Genomic DNA, 18,837 nt, shown 5'->3' with positions numbered 1-18,837 from the left:
ATGGGTAAGGTTCCAAAATATCATCTCATGCGAATAGTACCTCTTCATCTGGGAAAAATAGGTGGTAAGTGACATGTATTCTTTGTCTACTGGGTTTTCTGCAAGGTGGTCAGCCAGAGCTTGTCCCTTAATGGATTTATGTGTCACATACACAATTCAAATTCACTGAGAAGGATTTGCCACTTTGCTATTTTCCAGTAGGCATCGGTTTCTGAAAGATGTACTTGAGCGAGTCCATTCTGGAGATCAAGTATGTTGTGTATGCTGGCGGGTAGTGCCTCAATTTCTGGGTGATCCAAGTTAAAGCACAACAAGTTTGTTCCAACAAAGTGTATCTGCCTTCGTATGACATGAATTTATTCCTTAGATAGTAAATGGCCTGCTCCTTCTTTCCTATCTCGTTGTCTTGCCTCAACACGCATCCAAATGCATTATCTAATACAAATAGATATAGCAACAACGGCTTTCCCGATTCGAGAGGGACCAGCACTGGTGGGCTAGACAGGTACTCCTTAAATCTGTCAAAAGCTTTTTGGCACTCCTCCTTCAATTTGGTGGCGGCGTCTTTCTTCAATAGCTTGATAATTGATTCGCAGATCACCGTTGATTGCACTATGAATCGGCTAATGTATTTCAGTCTTCCAAGGAAACCTTCTTGCTTTTAGGAGGAGGCGAGTTTTGGATGGCCTTGATCTTTGAGGGATCCAACTCTATCCCTTTCCTACTGACGATGAAATCCAATAATTTCCCGGCGGGAACTCCGAATGCTCACTTTGCAGGGTTCAACTTCAAATTGTACCTTCGCAACCGTTCAAAGAACTTTTGCTTACTTCAATTTTCTTGTGGATCATGTCATGAAAAAGAGTAGGCATAACACTCATGTAGGTGGCACCGGCATTCTTGAGGCCAAATGGCATGACCTTATAATAATAGACTTCATATGATGTAGTGAATGTTGTCTTCTTTGCATCCTACTCATGCCTCAATCTAGAAATCATATGTTTTGAACTTCAAACAGGATCCTAGATTTGATTGAAGGATCTTGTATGAGATGAGCCGCCAGATTGACATTTTGGTATATGAAGTAACTCAAGATCCCAGAATTGAAGATTGAGTGGTTTCTCCAGGAGCACTTTGCAAAACCTAAAGACTAGGAAAGCTATATGAAATGCAGTTAAAAGAATAAAACACGGTTTAAAATATTGAACTTCCCTATCCACTATGGAAAGAAGAGCAGTAATATTACTCGTTGGACACTAACCAAATTAGACTCCTTGAAAGGGTCAGAGAATTTACACAATACAGAAGAAATTTTTTCTTGTACTTTTGTTCTCATTACTCTCCTTTAACTTTTTCCTTTGCCTATTTCTGTTTGGGACTTGTTAGACCACATTCAATCTTGTCAATGTAGGAAAACTTCTTGGGGGTAATATTAGCTAGTTTTGCCAAGGATTTTTCAGTGGCATCTTTGAAGTAAGCCTCTAAGTTACCAGTTGAATTATTCTTTTTTATGTCTGTCTCTACTCGGTCAAGATCCCAGCCGATGAAATCAGATAAAGTCATGGATGATGGTGTATCTGCTGCAGAACTTAACCTCGGACTTGACAAACCACATAATGGTGACAGAAGTAAGGGATGGTTCCACTTTGCAATTGCAAGTGAGGGATCTTGTGTGAGAGAATCAGCATATAGGACATCCTCGATACGTGATAAAACTGTGTTTGCTAAGCTTTCTAGCACCCTTTAATAGCTCTCCAGAACAGATTGTCCTACATCCTGAAACAAAAAAGAACAGTTTATGATCTGAGAGATAATTACCAAAGAATGAATGAATTTATGTCCGTACTCTGTTATATTGAATTTTGGTGATTTCGAGAGAAGATTGAGAGATTCCAGGAAATCTGTGTTTTAAAAGGAGTAAGATTGTCTCTGCTCTTTCTTCAAAGAGCTCCCTTTTCTCAAAACTTACAGCTGAACCCCATGAAGATTTTCCATCTTTATGGTGCATTTTCCTTTTCCAAATGACTATAGATGCTTCAATTCTGTTCTTAAGGTCAAGGACTTTGTGATCTGATTATAGGTCCATGGTTGAAAGGAATTGTTCAGGATCAAACAACTCAATTGTGATGCTCTTGGAGATTGAATCACCAAGACTCGATCTACCATGCTAGTAAACAAGCAGAATATATAAGGGAATCGTTGAAAGGAATTGTTCAGGATCAAAGAACTCACATTTCTTTACCTTTGGGAGTGATTCAATGAAGTTTTCAGGTATTTCCATTTCTGATAGTACTTGTGCATTAATGGCCATTGATGCTTTTTGTACTTGGTTCACACAATCTTTCTGATATTGCAACCATTTCAACGATGCATATGAGAGGCCCTCTGGGAAACCTTGACTGTCGGCAATCACCATTTATCATTCCTCTCTACACCTTTCTCTGATGAGACATACCAGAATTCCTTGTCATCTTTAAAATTGTCTAAGCAGTCCTGTTCATTTATCCAGCATTAGATACGATGTGAAAAGAATATTGAGTTTAATTTGTCATAGTATGAGTGTCGCACAATAAGCATGGCATCAAGCTTCTTCAAGGCTGGGATGTTCATGATCAGATCTCTTCTTTGTTGAGTCACCATTGTCTGTCAAATCATAGACAAGGTCAACCATCAGAACTTGTATTTAATTAATGAGGTTACAAGGAATGATTTAATGTAGGACCTCCATGTTTGTTGGTGATGGGGTACATCTCATTCAATAGCCAAAGTAATAGGCATGTGCCTAAAAAAAATTTCTTTGATTTGGTAGCCAATTTTGTTGAATTTTTTTGGTTTGGTAGCCAACTTTGTTGAATTGTCAACATTGAAGAAAAAGAAGGAAAAGTGTGTGCAAATTGTCAAATATAGTAGACTTTAGAGAGTGAGGCTTCGGCTATAAAAGGAGAGCTTCAACTCTCATTTCTACACACCAACAAAGAGAAAGAAAGAGTGAGGTTTCACAGACAAGGTATAGGAAAATAGTCTGTGAGAAAAATAGAGAATGACCGATATTGTAGTGAGGTGGAAATATCAAAAGAGGGTTATTTCTTTTGAGTGTTGTAGTGGTCTTTGGAGTATTTCACTCGGACCTACAAAGTGTAAAATTCCTTACTATAGTGATATTAGTTGCTCGTCTCGGGGCCGTAATTTTTTTCCTTATTCAAAAGGGTTTTCCACGTAAAACACTTGGTGTCGTTGTCACTCTTTTATTCTTGTTAATTACCTTATATCGGTGCTACGTTATTATTCCGCTTTTATTATCGTGAATATTATTTCTGTAGGGTGTTTATTCACAACTACTGGTATCATAGCACAGGTTCTGCTCGTTCAAAGAAATACTATTCATTGTCGGTACTACTGTACTCAGTGAAAAATAAAAATGTCCGGAGTAAAGTATGAGGTAGCAAAATTTTAACGGAGATAGCGGTTTTTCAACATGGCAAAGAAGGATGGTGATGCCAAAAATCGTGATACCATAAAAGCTGAGGATTGGGCTGACTTGGATGAAAGAGCTGCTAGTGCAATCAGGCTGCACATATCAGATGATGTGGTAAATAACATCATCGATGAAGACACCGCATGTGGCATTTGGATAAGGTTGGAAAGCCTATACATGTCCAAAACACTCACAAATAAATTGTACCTGAAGAAGCAGCTCTACGCCCTACACATGGGTGAAGGTACGAATTTTTTGTCACATTTAAATATGTTTAACGGACTAATCACATATCTCGCCAATCTCGGAGTGAAAATCGAGGAAGAAGATAAAGCCATCTTGTTGTTTAACTCATGGCCATCTTCGTATGATAATTTGGCAACAACCATCCTACATGGTAAGACTATCATTGAGTTGAAAGATGTCACACCGGCTCTTCTACTCAATGAGAAGATGAGACAGAAGCCTGAAAATCAAGGACAGGCTCTCATCACAGAAGGTAGAGGCAGGAGTTATCAAAGGAGTTCGAGCAACTATAGTATATCCGGAGCTCGTGGGAAGTCTAAGAACCGATCCAAATTAAGAGCTAGAAATTGCTACAATTGTGATCAACCAGGTCACTTCAAAAGAAATTTTCCAAATCCAAGGAAGGGCAAAGGTGAAAGCAGTGGCCAAAAGAATGATGACAACACAACCGCCATGGTGCAAAACAATGATAATGTTATCCTCTATATAAACGAGGAAGAGGAATGCATGCACTTATCAGGTCCAGAGTCGGAATAGGTGGTTGATACAACAGCATCTTACCATGCTACACCGGTAAGAGATTTTTTTGCAGATATGTAGCATGTGATTTCGGCCTTGTGAGAATGGGTAACACAAGTTACTCAAAGATTGTGGGGATTGGTGACATTTGTATCAAGACAAATGTCGGATACACATTGGTTCTAAAGGACGTGCGACATGTACCTGATTTGCGTATGAACTTGATCTTGGGAATTGCTTTAGACTGAGATGGATACGAGAACTATTTTGCAAATAAAAAGTGGAGACTCACCAAGGGATCATTGGTGATTGCAAAGGGAGTTGCTCGTGGCACGTTGTACAGGACAAATGCAAAGATATGCAAAGGTGAATTGAAAGCGGCACAAGATGAGATTTCTGCAGATTTGTGGCACAAAAGGATGGGTCATATGAGCGAGAATGGATTACAGATTCTTGCCAGGAAATCACTCATTTCTTATGCCAAAGGTACAATGGTAAAACCTTGTGACTACTGTTTATTTGGTAAGCAATATAGAGTCTCATTTCAGACATCATGTGAAAGAAAATTAAATATACTTGATTTGGTATATTCTGATGTTTGTGGTCAAATGGAAATTAAATCGATGGGTGGTAACAAATATTTTGTTACTTTTATTGATGATGCTTCACGAAAATTATGGGTTTATATTTTGAAAACCAAAGATCAAGTGTTTCAAGTTTTTCAGAAGTTTCATGCTATGGTGGAAAAGGAGACAGGCCAAAAGCTAAAATGTCTCCAAAGTGACAATTGAGGTGAGTACACTTCAAGGGAATTTGAAGAGTACTGTTCGATCCATGGGATCAGACATGAAAAGATAGTTTCTGGAACCCCACAACACAATGGCGTAGCCGAAAGTATGAACCGCACCATTGTGGAGAAGGTGAGAAGAATGCTCAGAATAGCTAAATTGCCTAAGTCATTCTTGGGTGAAGCTGTTCAGACAGCCTGTTACCTAATCAACAGGAGTCCATCAACTCCGTTAGCCTTTGACATCCTATAGAGAGTTTGGACCAATAAGGAGGTGTCTTACTTGCATCTGAAGGTGTTCGGTTGCAAGGCTTTTGCACATGTTCCAAAGGAGCAGAGAACAAAGCTGGATAATAAATTTGTTCCATGCATATTCATCGGATATGGAGATGAAGAGTTCGGGTACAGATTGTGAAATCTTATAAAAAAGAAGGTCATTAGAAGCAGAAATGTAATCTTCCGAGAAAAGGAAGTTGGAGTTATAGATGATCAATCAGAGAAGACAAAGAATGAAAGTACGACAGACGAGGTTTCCGAGCAGGGGGAGCAACCTGGTGAGGCTATTGAGCAGGGGAGCAACTTGATGATGATGTCGAGAAAGTGGAGCACCCCACTCAGGGAGAAGAACAACCTCAACCTTTGAGGAGATCAGAAAGGCCAAGGGTAGAGTCATGCAGGTACCCTGCCACAGAGTATGTCCTCATTAGTGATGAGGGTGAGCTAGAAAGTCTTAAGAAGGTGTTGTCCCATCCAGAAAAGAACCAGTGGATGAAAGCCATGCAAGTAGAGATGGAATCTCTACAGAAAAATGGCACGTACAAGCTGGTTGAACTTCCAAAGGATAAAAGACCACTTAAATGCAAATGGGTCTTTAAACTCAAGAAAGATGGAAATGGCAAGCTGGTCAGATACGAAGCTCGATTGGTGGTTAAAGGCTTCGAACATAAGAAAGGTATTGATTTTGACAAAATTTTCTCACATATTGTCAAAATGACTTCTATTCGAATAATTTTGAGCTTAGTAGCTAGCCTAGATCTTGAAGTGGAGTAGTTGGACGTGAAAATTGTATTTCTTCATGGAGATTTGGAAGAGTAGATATATATAGAGCAGCCAGAAGGATTTGAAATAGTTGAAAGGAAACACATGGTGTGCAAACTGAATAAGAGTCTTTATGGGTTGAAGCAGGCACCAAGGCAGTGGTACAAGAAGTTTGACTCATTCATGAAAAGTCAAACTTACACAAAGATATATTCTTATCCATGTGTATACTTCAAAAGATTTTCTGACAACAACTTTATTATTTTATTGTTGTATGTGGATGACATGTTAATTGTATGAAAAAATAAGGGGCCGATCGCAAAGTTAAAAGGAGATTTGTCCAAGTCATTTGATATGAAGAACTTGGGCCCAGCACAACAAATTCTCGGTATGAAGATAGTTCGAGAGAGAACAAGCAGAAAGTTGTGGCTGTCTCAGGAGAAGTACATTGAATATATACTGGAACGCTTCAACATGAAGAATACTAAGCCAGTCAGCACACCTCTTGCTAGTCATCTAAAGTTGAGCAAGAAGATGCGTCCTACAATAATGGAGGAGAAAGGGAACATGGCTAGAGTTCCTTATTTTTCTACATTCGGAAGCTTGATGTATGCAATGGTATGAACTAGACCTGATATTGCTCACGCAATTGGTGTTGTCAGCAGGTTTGTTGAAAATCCTGGAAAAGAACACTGGAAAGCAGTTAAGTGGATACTCAGGTACCTAAGAGGTACCACGGGAGATTGTTTGAGCTTTGGAGGATCTGATCCAATCTTGAAGGCTATACAGATGCTGATATGGCAGGTGGCATTGATAATAGAAAATCCACTACTGGATATGTGTTCACATTTTCAGGGGGAGGTATATTATGGTAGTTAAAGTTGCAGAAGTGTGCCGCACTCTCTACAACTAAAGCAGAGTATATTGCCGCTACTGAAGCTGGCAAGGAGATGATATGGTTGAAACGGTTCCTTCAAGAGCTTGGATTGCATCAGAAAGAGTATGTCGTCTATTGTGACAGTCAAAGTGCAATAGACCTTAGCAAGAACTCCATGTACCATGCAAGGATCAAACACATCGACGTGAGATATCACTGGATTCGAAAAATGGTAGAGAATGAATCTCTAAAAGTGTTGAAGATTTCTACAAGTGAGAATCCCGCAGATATGCTGACCAAGGTGGTACCAAGAGATAAGTTCGAGCTATGTAAAGAACTTTTCGACATGCACGCAAACTAGAAGACAATGCTACCTCTTCTAGATGAATGAGACTGGAGGAAAAAATTGATGGGGTCCATCTCATTCAATTATCAAAGTAATAGGCATATGCCTAAGGAAAATTTCTTTGATTTGGTAGCCAACTTTGTTGAATTTCTGTAGTTTGGTAGCCAACTTTGTTGAATTGTCAACATTGAAGAAAAAGAAGGAAAAGTATATGTAAATTGTCAAATATAGTAGGCTTTAGAGAGTGAGGCTTCGGCTATAAAAGGAGAGCTTCAACTCTCATTTCTACACACCAACAAAGAGAGAAAGAAAGAGTGAGGTTTCACACATAATGTATAGGAAAATAGTCTGTGAGAAAAATAAAGAGTGAGCGATATTGTAGTGAGGTGGAAATATCAAAAGAGAATTATTTCTTTTGAGTGTTGTAGTAGTCTTTGGAGTATTTTACTCGGACCTACAAAGTATAAAATTCCTTGATATAGTGATATCAGTTGCTCGTCTCGGGGCCGTGATTTTTTCTCTTATTCAAAAGGGTTTTCCACGTAAAAATCTTGGTGTCGTTGTCACTCTTTTATTCTTGTTAATTACCGTATCTCGGTGCTACATTATTATTTCGCTTTTATTACCGTGAATATTATTTCTGTAGGGCGTTTATTTCCAACAGTTCCATCCTTTGATTTTTATTAAGAAGGGACAAACTCAACAATGTAATCTGTCACAAATAAAAGAGCGTCCATTTCTTTTCTCCACCTTGCTTTCCTCTCTTGAGACATTGGCTCCAATTTCCATTGTTCTCCAAAAACTGAAGCTGCAAGATTGGTAATGGCATTTGATAATGCAAGAGTTGATGAAACACCTTTTCCTCCTCCTGACATATCCTCTCCCAATAGCAACTTAGCAAACCTTTCTTTCATCATATCCATATCTACATCAAGAATAAACTACGTTTAACTTTGCTAGATGCCTCATATGTTGTATAGACAATTAAATGACTTGAAATCAAGAATCATAGGAAGATCAAGGTAAAATATACTCTGTGTAGAGACATACTACATAATTAAGTATTTAAAATGTATTTTCTCTGACAGCTTAACCTTTTAGATGAGATGATCACATAATTTATCATGGTACTAGAGATGCAGAAGTTTTGAATTTAAATTTCACTGCCACCTAAAAGATACTTTCAACTGGGTGGCGCATGAAAAAATTGAATTATGCCCAAGCGGCATATCAAGACATAATATTATTAAGTAATTAAATGTTCGTTCTCTCTAGAAGTTTAATTTTTTAGATGAGAATTGGGGGTGTGTTTGGTATGAAGGAAAATGTTTTCCATGGAAATATTTTCCTAAAAAATATTTTCATGGAAAATGAGTGGTTTTATTACTTTTTTTCCCTTGTTTGGTTGGTGAATGGAAAACTTTTTTCGAAAAATATTTTCTAGTGTTTGGTTAGAGAGTAGAAAATATTATTTTAGTAAAATATTTTTTTATGTTACTCTGCTCACTCAACCTCCTCCCCCCCCCCCCCCCAGTCCCCATCGCATTGCCCCCCTCCCCTCTTCCAAATAGCCAACGTTTTCAGGACTCTATTTTCTGCAAGAATTTGATTATTCTTCTAAAATTTCACACAAACCCAAAAAAACTAATGTGTTGCTTTACTTTTTTACGCAAAAATAACGTTGAAATTTGTGCTCCATAACTAAAAAGGAAATACATTTTTTGGTTGAAAAAGAAAGTATTCTTTCTATAATATAAAAATAAAGTACTCATTTTATTGAAATAAAAAAAATATTTTTTCTATATCATGAAAAAAAAATACTCACTTTGTTGAAATGAAAAAAAATACTTTGGGGTGGGTTGGTGAGGGTTGGTAGGGATGAGAAATAAGGTGGGAAGGTTGACAAGGAGTTTTTGAAAATATTTTTCCTTCATAGAAATGTTGTTTATCTTTTTGGAGTTGCCCTCACCTTCCTCCATGTTGTCTGCTTGTCTTCCGGGGATCTCAAGTCTCAACCATGATTTCTCTAATCGTTTTTGTTTTAATCGTGCTTTATTCTTTAACAATCTTACAGATGATCTTTACCTGCATTAACTTGTCCCTACACACCAACATTGTCGCGAGGGTGATCTATTTGAAAGGGAATAACAATTTTTGCTAAGAATGAGAAAACGAAAATGGAAGGAAAACCCCTTTTGGTCTATAGAGAACCTAATAATGGTAATCTTGATGAATGGCAAAAAGGTTTTATCTTATTTTCCTCAACAGGATGAACAAGAAGGAATGGAGATCGTTTCTTGATGAAATTACTATGCTAATGAGATTTTGGAACGTGGGGTGAATCTTTGATGAAGGGGAAGGGAAGGGAAAGGTTAGTTCTCGACTTGTTTTGACGGTTGAATTTTCAGCAGTACCAAAAAGACCGGGAAAGCATCCAAAAAGTAAACTAACTTTTCTCTAGATTCTCCTTTTTCTACTTCACTCTTCTCGATTTGTTTTTGCTTACAAATTTAAGCATATATTTCTTATATAGAAACATCCATATCTGATATAGTGTACAACACACACATACTTTTTTTGCAGGTACTGAACAACTTTTAAATCCTTTTGATAAATAGTTTGACATTCATGAACATTTTGCAAGTTCACATGTATTATATACTTTGTAATGTTAACTATTTCATCCTATTAATGTCACGATCCAAATCTCACTTTAATCGTGATGACACCTAACATAACCAGATAGGAGAACCAACGAACAACAATGAGATACAAGACAATATATAATAAAATCTAACAACCATAAAGTGTATAACAGAACAATAATAAGTCTATTACAACGTGAATAACCATAGTACCCCTAGGAACTGGTGTCACTAGGTCATGAGCTACTACAACTGAATAACACATATGTATAAATAAGCGCATCATTGTTCGAAACAAGAAACAATAATAGCATATTAAGAAACAAGGTAATGCAATCCAATATAAATAGCTCGCCTCAATAATCAAGGACGGCTCCTCAGTGCCCTCCTATAAGTACCACTTGTATGGGGTGTAATTGGTTGATAACAGGTAGTTAAATGATGAGGTGACACATGGAATCGAAAACAGGCAAAAGATGAGTCAGCAAATAACTGACACCGGGTACGTAGTGTGTAATCGGTAATGGATGGATCCCGAATGAAGCATAACCGATAATAGAGGTTCAAAGGTTTGACATTGGATAGCATTTAATAAGAAGTCGTTACAGAGAATATCTGCATTCAAAGTCAGCCGTTATGCACCCATCAATGGCATTTTTATTCTCATTCAAGAGGAGCTTAATTTTAGGATCTTGTTCCCCTAAGTAGGGGCTATAAATTGCAAGATTAACAACCATTGTAGGACATGAAATATTCTGCACACAAAAGCTATAATCTATTATTTTACGCTCGATCTAAACAGTTTTATCATTGATTTTACTTTCGCTCTCGGAAAGACTAAGTTCAGAGTCAGGCTTGTCATCTCCTTTAATTTCAGCTGTTAATTTTATTTTTGTCCCTATCTCTTTATTATTTTTGGATCAAGTCGATTCACTTGTCTATAAACTACGCTATAAATTAAACTATATCGTTTTACGGGTAAATAGTTTGGCGCCCACCGTGGGGCATAAACAGCTGCATAATTGCTTTGGTCCATTCATCTATTACTAACAAAGTTTTGACTTTCCTTAGTTAAAATCAAACATGGCAACTAATGATGTCAACAACGCTTATAACGTTAGAGCACACGATGAATGGGAATAGGCATCCCAGCGTGATGACTCAATTAGCGAGACCTGCAACGAAGGGGTTGAAACAACCCCGGTTCATGATGGTCAGTACCCTCAGCACGCGCAGGGTCCAACTCCTGATGATGCGGAGGATGAACACGTTATTGGAACAGACAAACTCCTGAGAGAACAACAAAGAGCAATCATGGATCACCTCTCAAGGAAAGATCGGGTGATGACAGAATTAAAGCAAGCTTTGTTTGGTGCTCCCAATAATGCCAATGGAAGAGCTCTGGTTCCTCCCAACGTTCTCGCAAATTAGGCGGATCAAAGAACTGATGACCACACTCTAAGGGATGAAGTCGATTTCGATGAAGCGGGGGTAGCGGAAGTGGATCTGGGAATAACAACTTGAATGATCCTTTCAAAACCAAGCTCATAAGATTCATGAGAGAGATGAATGAATGAATGAATGGACAGAACGCAAAAAGAGTTTCATGCGTGGATGGATTAGATTCTAGGAGCGCCATAGGTATTAAAGGGTCCAAATTCAAAAAAGTATACGTAGTTGCCATTTAAACCAAGTGCGGCACCAGAGTTGATCCTGAAGAGGTTCAAAATGTTAGATATACCGAAGTATGATAGGACGTCGGATCCACAAGAGCACACCACAACCTACACAACAGCAGTGAAAGGAAAAGACTTGGCCTAGCATGTGATAGAGTCGGTTTTGTTGAAGAAGTTTGGCGAAACCCTCATGAAGGGGCCCCTGACATGGTATTCCCTTTAACTGAACATTTAATCGATTTTTTTGAAATGCTTGCAGATTCATTCATCCAAGCCCACGCTGGAGCAAGAAAGGTCCATGCCAGAAAGGCAGATATCTTCAGGATTTCATAAAGAGAATTCGAGTTTCTGCGGGAATTCGTAATCTGGTTCCAAAAGGAAAGAATGCTGCTACTAGCAGTTTTGGATGAGTGGGCAGCGGAGACATTCACGAAGGGTCTAAATCCACTAAGTTCTGATGCCTCCCGAAAACATAAGGAGAGCTTGCTTGAGTTCCAGGAAACCACATGGGAAGATGTCCATAATCGCTATGAGTCAAAGAAAATAGAGGACGATCAACTTGGTTCTTCAGTGGCATCCAAGGGACGGGGTCGCGATAAAAATCAGGATAAGTTTAAAAATGACTTTGATGAAGATTGAAGGTCCTCTAGGGGTCGTTTCCTACCGTAGAAGAGGACCGATGGTCGTAGTAGTAAAGGAATTCAGTCGTCAGATAGGTTTGCTTCAAACAGAAGGACGGATCATGGCCGAAATAACATATTGTTGCAAGAAAAGAAGGTGCCAGGATCCCGAGATCCCGCATATCCCAGGTTATCTGATTACAACTTTAACATCAGCCAAGTAGAAATGGTGTTGGTGATGAGGAATATCAAAGAAGCACGGTTTCTGAAACCAATCCAATCGGACCCTAGCCAAAGTGATCCTAATTTGTGGTGTGAATTTCATGCGACCCACGGCCATAGAACTGGGGACTGCCGACATCTTAGCGAGGAGGTGGCGACATTGCTGAAGAATGGCCATCTTAGAGAGTTCTTAAGTGACCGCGCCAAAGAAAATTATGGTAGAAGCCGGGACAATGCGGAACCATCAAAAATGGCAGCAGGGTCATCTTGGATGACAATCAACATGATCTTCGGAGGGAGTGAGGTCAATGGAGTGACATTTTCGCCAACAAAAAAGACAAAAATATCAGTGACACATGGCAAGAGGATTCGGGAAGTCTTGGAAGATGGCATCACCTTCACAGAAGGAGATGCTGATGGACTTCTCCTACCGCACAATGACGAGCTAATAATTTCACTTAATGTCTTAGATTTTAAAATTAAGCGTGGTTTGGTCAATCCAGGGAGTTCAGCCAATATCATAAAATAGAGGGTCCTGGAACAAGTGAAGTTGATCGGGAACTTCATTCAGGCAACAAAACTTCCAGTCGGCTTCAACCTAACTAGTATCACAACGCGAGGATAAATTTTGCTACCCATGCGCGTCGAAGGGGTAATGAAGACCACTTTATTCGAAGTGGTAGATGGCGACATGGTCTATAATATGATCCTCGGAAGGTCGTGGATACATGAGATATAGGCTGTGCCCTCAACCTATCACCAATTATTGAAGTTTCTGACACCGGAAGGGATCAAATAGATAAGAAGAGACCAACCAGTGGCAAGGGAGATGAACGTTGTATTCATTTCCAGCAGCAAGGACAGAGAATCCAACAAATAGCAATTACAGAAATCGATGCCTTCTCCCATCCCAATCGAGGATGACCAAAAGGAGGAGTTATTAGAATTATATCAGGTACCAAAATCTTTTCAGGTACCAGAGGAGACAGATGCAACTAAATCAACCACGGAAGAGCTCGAGCAAGTGGCCTGATACAACGAGGTTTAGAAGACACGAATACAACGAGGCATGATAACAAAATAAATCCCATAATAGTCTAAAAGCCACCTCAAATCATGAATACTCAGGTGCACTCACACACGCCCGTCACCTAGCGCGTGTGTCACCCCAATACATGTCATATAACATAGATCCCTAGGCTTAATTACCCTCAAATTCAAGCTTAGATATGTTACTTACCTCAAAACATGAAGATTAATACCCCTAAAAGCCCTTGCCACGCGAATCGGCCTCCGAACGACTAGAATCTAGTAAAAGCAACGCAATATCATCAATAAAATACATCGAAAATAATTCCAAATGATAAAGCTACATTCTTGAATCAAATATGCAAAGTCAACCAAAGAAGCCAACCCCGGGCTCGCACCCCCAACCCAACCAAACTCACAAATTTCGAACACACATTCCATTACGAGTTTAAATATATGTGTTTCATCCAATTTCACCCACAAATCTACCCTTAATTATTACATCTTACTCTCCAATAACATAGTCTAAAATCCCCAAATTTAACCTTAAATTCACATAAACTAGGTGTAATAATCAATGGGTAATCAATATCTATCATCAAAATTGAATAAACTTCACTTACCTCTTCAATTGCAGCAAAACGTCTCCAAATAATCGCCCTTAGCTGAGCTCCAAAGCTAACAAAATGAGAAAACAATCAAACCCTCCGAATATATGAAGTCTGCCAGTGATTCTGAATATGCGGTCACTTAATTGCATCTGCGTTTCCGCATTTGCGGTCTCAAGCTCGCATTTGCGAGTCCCTCCTAGCCTCCGACCTTACACATTTGCGGACCATTACGTGCATCTACACATTCGCATATGTGGCTCCCCGTCCGTATCTACGGACCTAGTTTCAATCCACTTATACGATTAATGGGTCGCTTCTGCGGCCTCACACCTGTGGCCAATCCCTCGCGGGTACAAATGCATCAGAACTCGAAAACTTCAGCAACTCATCAAAGTTTAGAAATAATCCTTCAACGATCTGAAACACACGAGAGGCCCCCGGGACCCATTTCAAACATACCAACATGTCCTAAAACACAATACGAACTTACTCGAAGTCTAAAATTAGATAAAATAATATCAAAACCACGAATCGTACCTCAATTCAAGCCTAATAAAATTAATGAACTTCTAACTTCCGAAACTCATGTTGAATCACATCAAACCAATATGGAAATTACCTCAGATTTTGCACACAAGTCTCAAATGACACAACGATCATATACCAACTTCCGAAACTAAAATTTGAACTCAATATCAATAAAGTCAACTCTCTGTCATACCTCTCAACCTTCTAAACCTCCAACTTTCGCCAAAAAATACCAAACGAGCCTACGGACCTCCAAATTCAAATCCAGACACATGCCTAAGTCCAAAATCACCATACGAAGCTATTGAAATCATCAAAACACCATTCTGAAGTCATCTATATAAAAGTTAAACTCCGGTCAACTCTTTCAACTTAAGCTTCTAACCTTGGGACTAAATGTTCCAATTCATTTCGAAACTTTCGCGAAACCAAACCAACCACCCGGCAAGTCACATAACTACAAATACATATATGTAAAGTATCAAATAAGGGAAACGGAGCTGAAATATTCAAAACGACCGGCCGGATCGTTACAATAATCTGCTTTGTAAAATTTCATGGTCTGTTAGGCGGTTGCTTCTATTGTGACTTTTCAATTCCCCTCATCTCATTGCATCTCATCTCTTCTTCGTCTTCGAGTAGATACTTAACTAATGTTGTTCACTTCACATTGTACTTTCGTATTGATTAAAAACTTCTATAAAAATCTAACATTACTAATGGTAAGTAGTGTCTTCAGGCAAACTACTGAGATTTTCTATACTTTTTACATATAGAAAATCCTTTAATTTACATTAGTGATGTGTTGACTGAAAAAGGGCATTTGTCTGGAAAGTCATTTTATTCGAATGGGCATGACTACGTCTTCATTCTTTTTTTTTTTTTTGGAGAAAGACTACGTCTTCATTCGCAATTTACGTTTCTAAAAGAAGTACTCAATGTAGAAATGTGTAACCAAGTTTCTAGAAAGAGTACATTTTTATTTGATTATTTCTTTGAGAAGAATTAACCCAATTAGCCGCCCACCCAATCGCATAAACTAAAAATAACCAATGGATATATAATATATGTACAATCCATATATAATACGTGTATAATCTTACATAATTAGTGTATAATTTATGTATTCGGTTAGAATAAAAGTAAATATTGAATTTGGCCGGCTATTTATGTAAAAATCCATTTCTTTAATATACTCACTTATGTGCAGGCCTGATTTTTTTATGGGCCAAGTGCATAAAATTTTATGGGTGGTAGTGAGATTCGAATCCACGGCCTCTACTACCTACTCTAATATCATATTAATGTATGTGGTCATCTCATCTAAAAGCTTAAATTGGTATAGAGTACACACTTTTACTTTATTATCTTTTCAATACTCAAATATATACTCTAACCATAACATGCTTTAGAAACCATCTTTCGACCTTGTTTCTATTATGATTCTCCAAATTAATGCGCCCCTCTATCCAGTGGCGGAGGTGGGATCTCCGTGAAGAGGTTCAAAAAAAAAAAGTTAAAAATAAATGTAGCTATAGTGAAAATTGAACCTATGACCTTATAAAGGTTTTGAACCCCCTTGACCACTAAGCTATACTTTTGAGTTGATGTAAGGAGTGTAAATGGCATTTTCCTAAATATCCATGTTTATTTGGATGTGCACGACCATATTCTATTTGCAACTTTGATCTCGAAGTATTTACCCTCAAAATTGGATAATAATTAAACTTATAATGTGGATTTAAGGATACGTGATTTCACTTAATACCAATTGATAAATTTGAAGATTAAAGATAGAATTGAATTATAAGGCAAATCAAACCAGTGTTTGAATAGGACTCAGCCTTGAGTTGGAGTACCCTCGAACTGGTTGATGCAAGGATAATAAAATACAATAAGCTGAAGAACAAGAGTGTGAGCGAGAAAGAAAATTATATTGCTTTTGTCTCAGTTGTGCCTACAAATGGTTAGAACCCCTCTTTATATAGTAGAGGAATTCTATATATGGTACAATTCTAATTACAGAAGGAAATCTCATGATTAACTAAACAACCGTTCTTGATTCGATCCGTTCTGAGATTTTCGCCCTGATCTTTGACCAGTCGCGGATATCTCGCTTTTCTGTTATTACGCTATCTTCGGTATTACTCGATGCATGTCTCGTTTGGTCTTGATTGCTGTTGGCCTCAATCTTGGTAGGTGCCTCGAATCTCGATCTCGGTACCTTGTCTTCGGGCCTCGATCCGATCTACTCGGAGTCGTCCTTCGATGCAAACTCCCGGTCTCGGTTAAATAGTAAAATCGGTTGGGCCCGGTTTTAACCGTATACAGATAGTCCCCTCGTTTTTTTGCAGTATAATGACAAGAAATGAATTGAGCCTTCGATTTTCTACCTCGACATGTCATGATGTCATCCTTGTGAGGAAAGTGATGGAAGTGACTGAAATTTCCCGTCTATACAGTTTCCTAGGCATGAAATGCGCGTCAGTCGATGGTCGGCCACCGCCAATATTGAACCGTCATTGTGAAATTTATAAATAGACCATCTCTCCACCATTGCAAAATTTTACTTTTAGATTCTTAATCTCCAAAGCTTTTTATATCTTCTAACTTCTTTATCTGCAAATCCACGATTTTTACTGCTACCATCTTCTCAAAACACCAAATATTATCATCTTCATCTATTTATAACTTCAAATCCATACAAAAATGGCAAAAACATCAAAGACTATTCCTCAAAAGGAAAACGCTTCTTCATCGCGGCCGACCGGCGATAAAACATCGGTGGAGCCACGACTGAAGAGTGTGTTCCTGGTCGATGTGATCCAGTGTCGAGGTACATATGCTCGATAACTGAAGGGTACCTTAAGCAGGTAAGGAAAGACTGCAACTGGAAAGGTAACATCCTTTTCTGACGATATCGAGGATCTGATACTGTCCCTCCCAATTTGGGCCGAGTTTTCCTTCGTTTGGGTCTCGAGTATTGAGGGTGACCTTTCTTAGTACTATGTCCCCGGTTCTAAAATGTCGAAAATTGGCTCTTCGGTTGTAGTACCTTTCGATCTGTTGCTTCTTTGCGGCCATTCGAACGAGGGCACTTTCCAATTTTTTATCTAGCAATTCGAGACTTGTATTCATAGCCTCGTGATTCGATTCTTCTGTTGCATATCGAAACCTGACGCTAGGTTCCCCGACTTCGACCGGGATTAGAGCTTCGGCGCCATATACTAAAGAGAATGGTGTTAACCCCGTACTGGATTTTGACGTCGTTCGACCTTTTATTTAAATTTTGAATGATGTTTTTGTTCGTTGATTATGCCTGTCCGTTCCCACTGGGCTGATATGGCGTTGACAAGATCCTTTTGATTTTGTGTTCATCAAGAAACTTTGTTACTTTGCTGCTGAAGAATTGCTTTCCATTGTCGCATACAATCTCGGCAGGCACTCCGAATCGACATATAATGTGGTCCCAGATGAAGTCGATAATTCCTTTTCCCTGACTTTTTCTAAGGCCTATGCTTCAACCCATTTAGAGAAATAGTCAATCATAAATAAAATGAATTTAGCTTTACCCGGGGCTGATGGTAGAGGGCCCACGATATCCATTCCCCATTTTATGAACGGCCATGGGGATAGGACCGAATGGGAGTTGCTCCCTAGGTTGGTGGATCATCGGCGCATATCTTTGACACTTGTCTCGCTTTCGAACGAATTCCTTCGTATCTTTTTCCATATTGGCCAAGTAGTATCCTGCTCCGATGACATTATGAACCAATGATTCGGCACCGAAATGATTTCCTGAAGTTCCCTCGTGAATTTCCCGTAGGACGTAGTTGGTATCTCCGGGACCCAAACATATTGCCAATGGTCCATCGAACATCCTTCTATATAGTGTTCCATCTTCGGCCAATGTGAATCGTGCGGCCTTCGTACGTAGAGTCCTCGATTCCTTAGGATCCGACGGATGTTTTCCATTCTTTAGGTACTCGATATATTTATTCCTCCAATCCCATGTCAGACTTGTGGAGTTTATTTTGGCGTGGCCTTCTTCGATCACTGACCTCGAAAGTTGCACGATAGTCCTCGGCTTCGCTATTTTGCTCTCGAAGTACATATCGTAGGGTCCATTCTTGAAACTGATGTAGTGTCACCTGTAATTTATCCAAGTATCTCTACATTTGATTTTCTCAAACCTCGAAGTTTCCGTTGACTTGGTTT

General features: G+C 38.9%; 2 protein-coding genes and 1 pseudogene across 3 annotated transcripts; 1 reads left to right on the top strand and 2 right to left on the bottom strand.

The window, feature by feature from the left end:
- Positions 1-1,257: 1,257 nt before the first annotated feature.
- LOC104116944 (rho guanine nucleotide exchange factor 8-like) lies at positions 1,258-2,416 on the bottom strand (annotated as a pseudogene).
- Positions 2,417-7,893: 5,477 nt separating this feature from the next.
- LOC108942829 (rho guanine nucleotide exchange factor 8-like) lies at positions 7,894-9,618 on the bottom strand. Of its 2 annotated transcripts, none has more exons than XR_001973330.3 (2): positions 9,374-9,618; positions 7,894-8,213 (listed from the first exon to the last, which is right to left on the bottom strand). XR_001973330.3 is itself a non-coding variant. In XM_018777835.3 (2 exons), exons 1-2 carry the CDS (start codon positions 9,265-9,267, stop codon positions 7,972-7,974), a joined length of 252 nt encoding a protein of 83 aa, XP_018633351.1. In that variant the 5' UTR covers positions 9,268-9,618; the 3' UTR covers positions 7,894-7,971. The 2 variants fall into 2 exon arrangements, 1 of the variants encoding a protein (XP_018633351.1); XM_018777835.3 differs by having other exon boundaries at positions 9,258-9,618.
- Positions 9,619-12,455: 2,837 nt separating this feature from the next.
- On the top strand, positions 12,456-12,980 carry LOC104116953 (uncharacterized). The gene has a single exon (XM_009627917.1). The coding sequence runs from the start codon at positions 12,456-12,458 to the stop codon at positions 12,978-12,980; it is 525 nt and encodes a 174-aa protein (XP_009626212.1).
- The last annotated feature ends 5,857 nt before the right edge of the window (positions 12,981-18,837 follow it).

Source organism: Nicotiana tomentosiformis, chromosome 5 (genome assembly GCF_000390325.3).
Source record: "Nicotiana tomentosiformis chromosome 5, ASM39032v3, whole genome shotgun sequence".
In the NCBI taxonomy this organism is placed as follows: domain Eukaryota; kingdom Viridiplantae; phylum Streptophyta; class Magnoliopsida; order Solanales; family Solanaceae; genus Nicotiana; species Nicotiana tomentosiformis.
The sequence above is the reverse complement of the archived record's forward strand: the minus strand, read 5'-3'. Positions and strand labels throughout refer to the sequence as shown.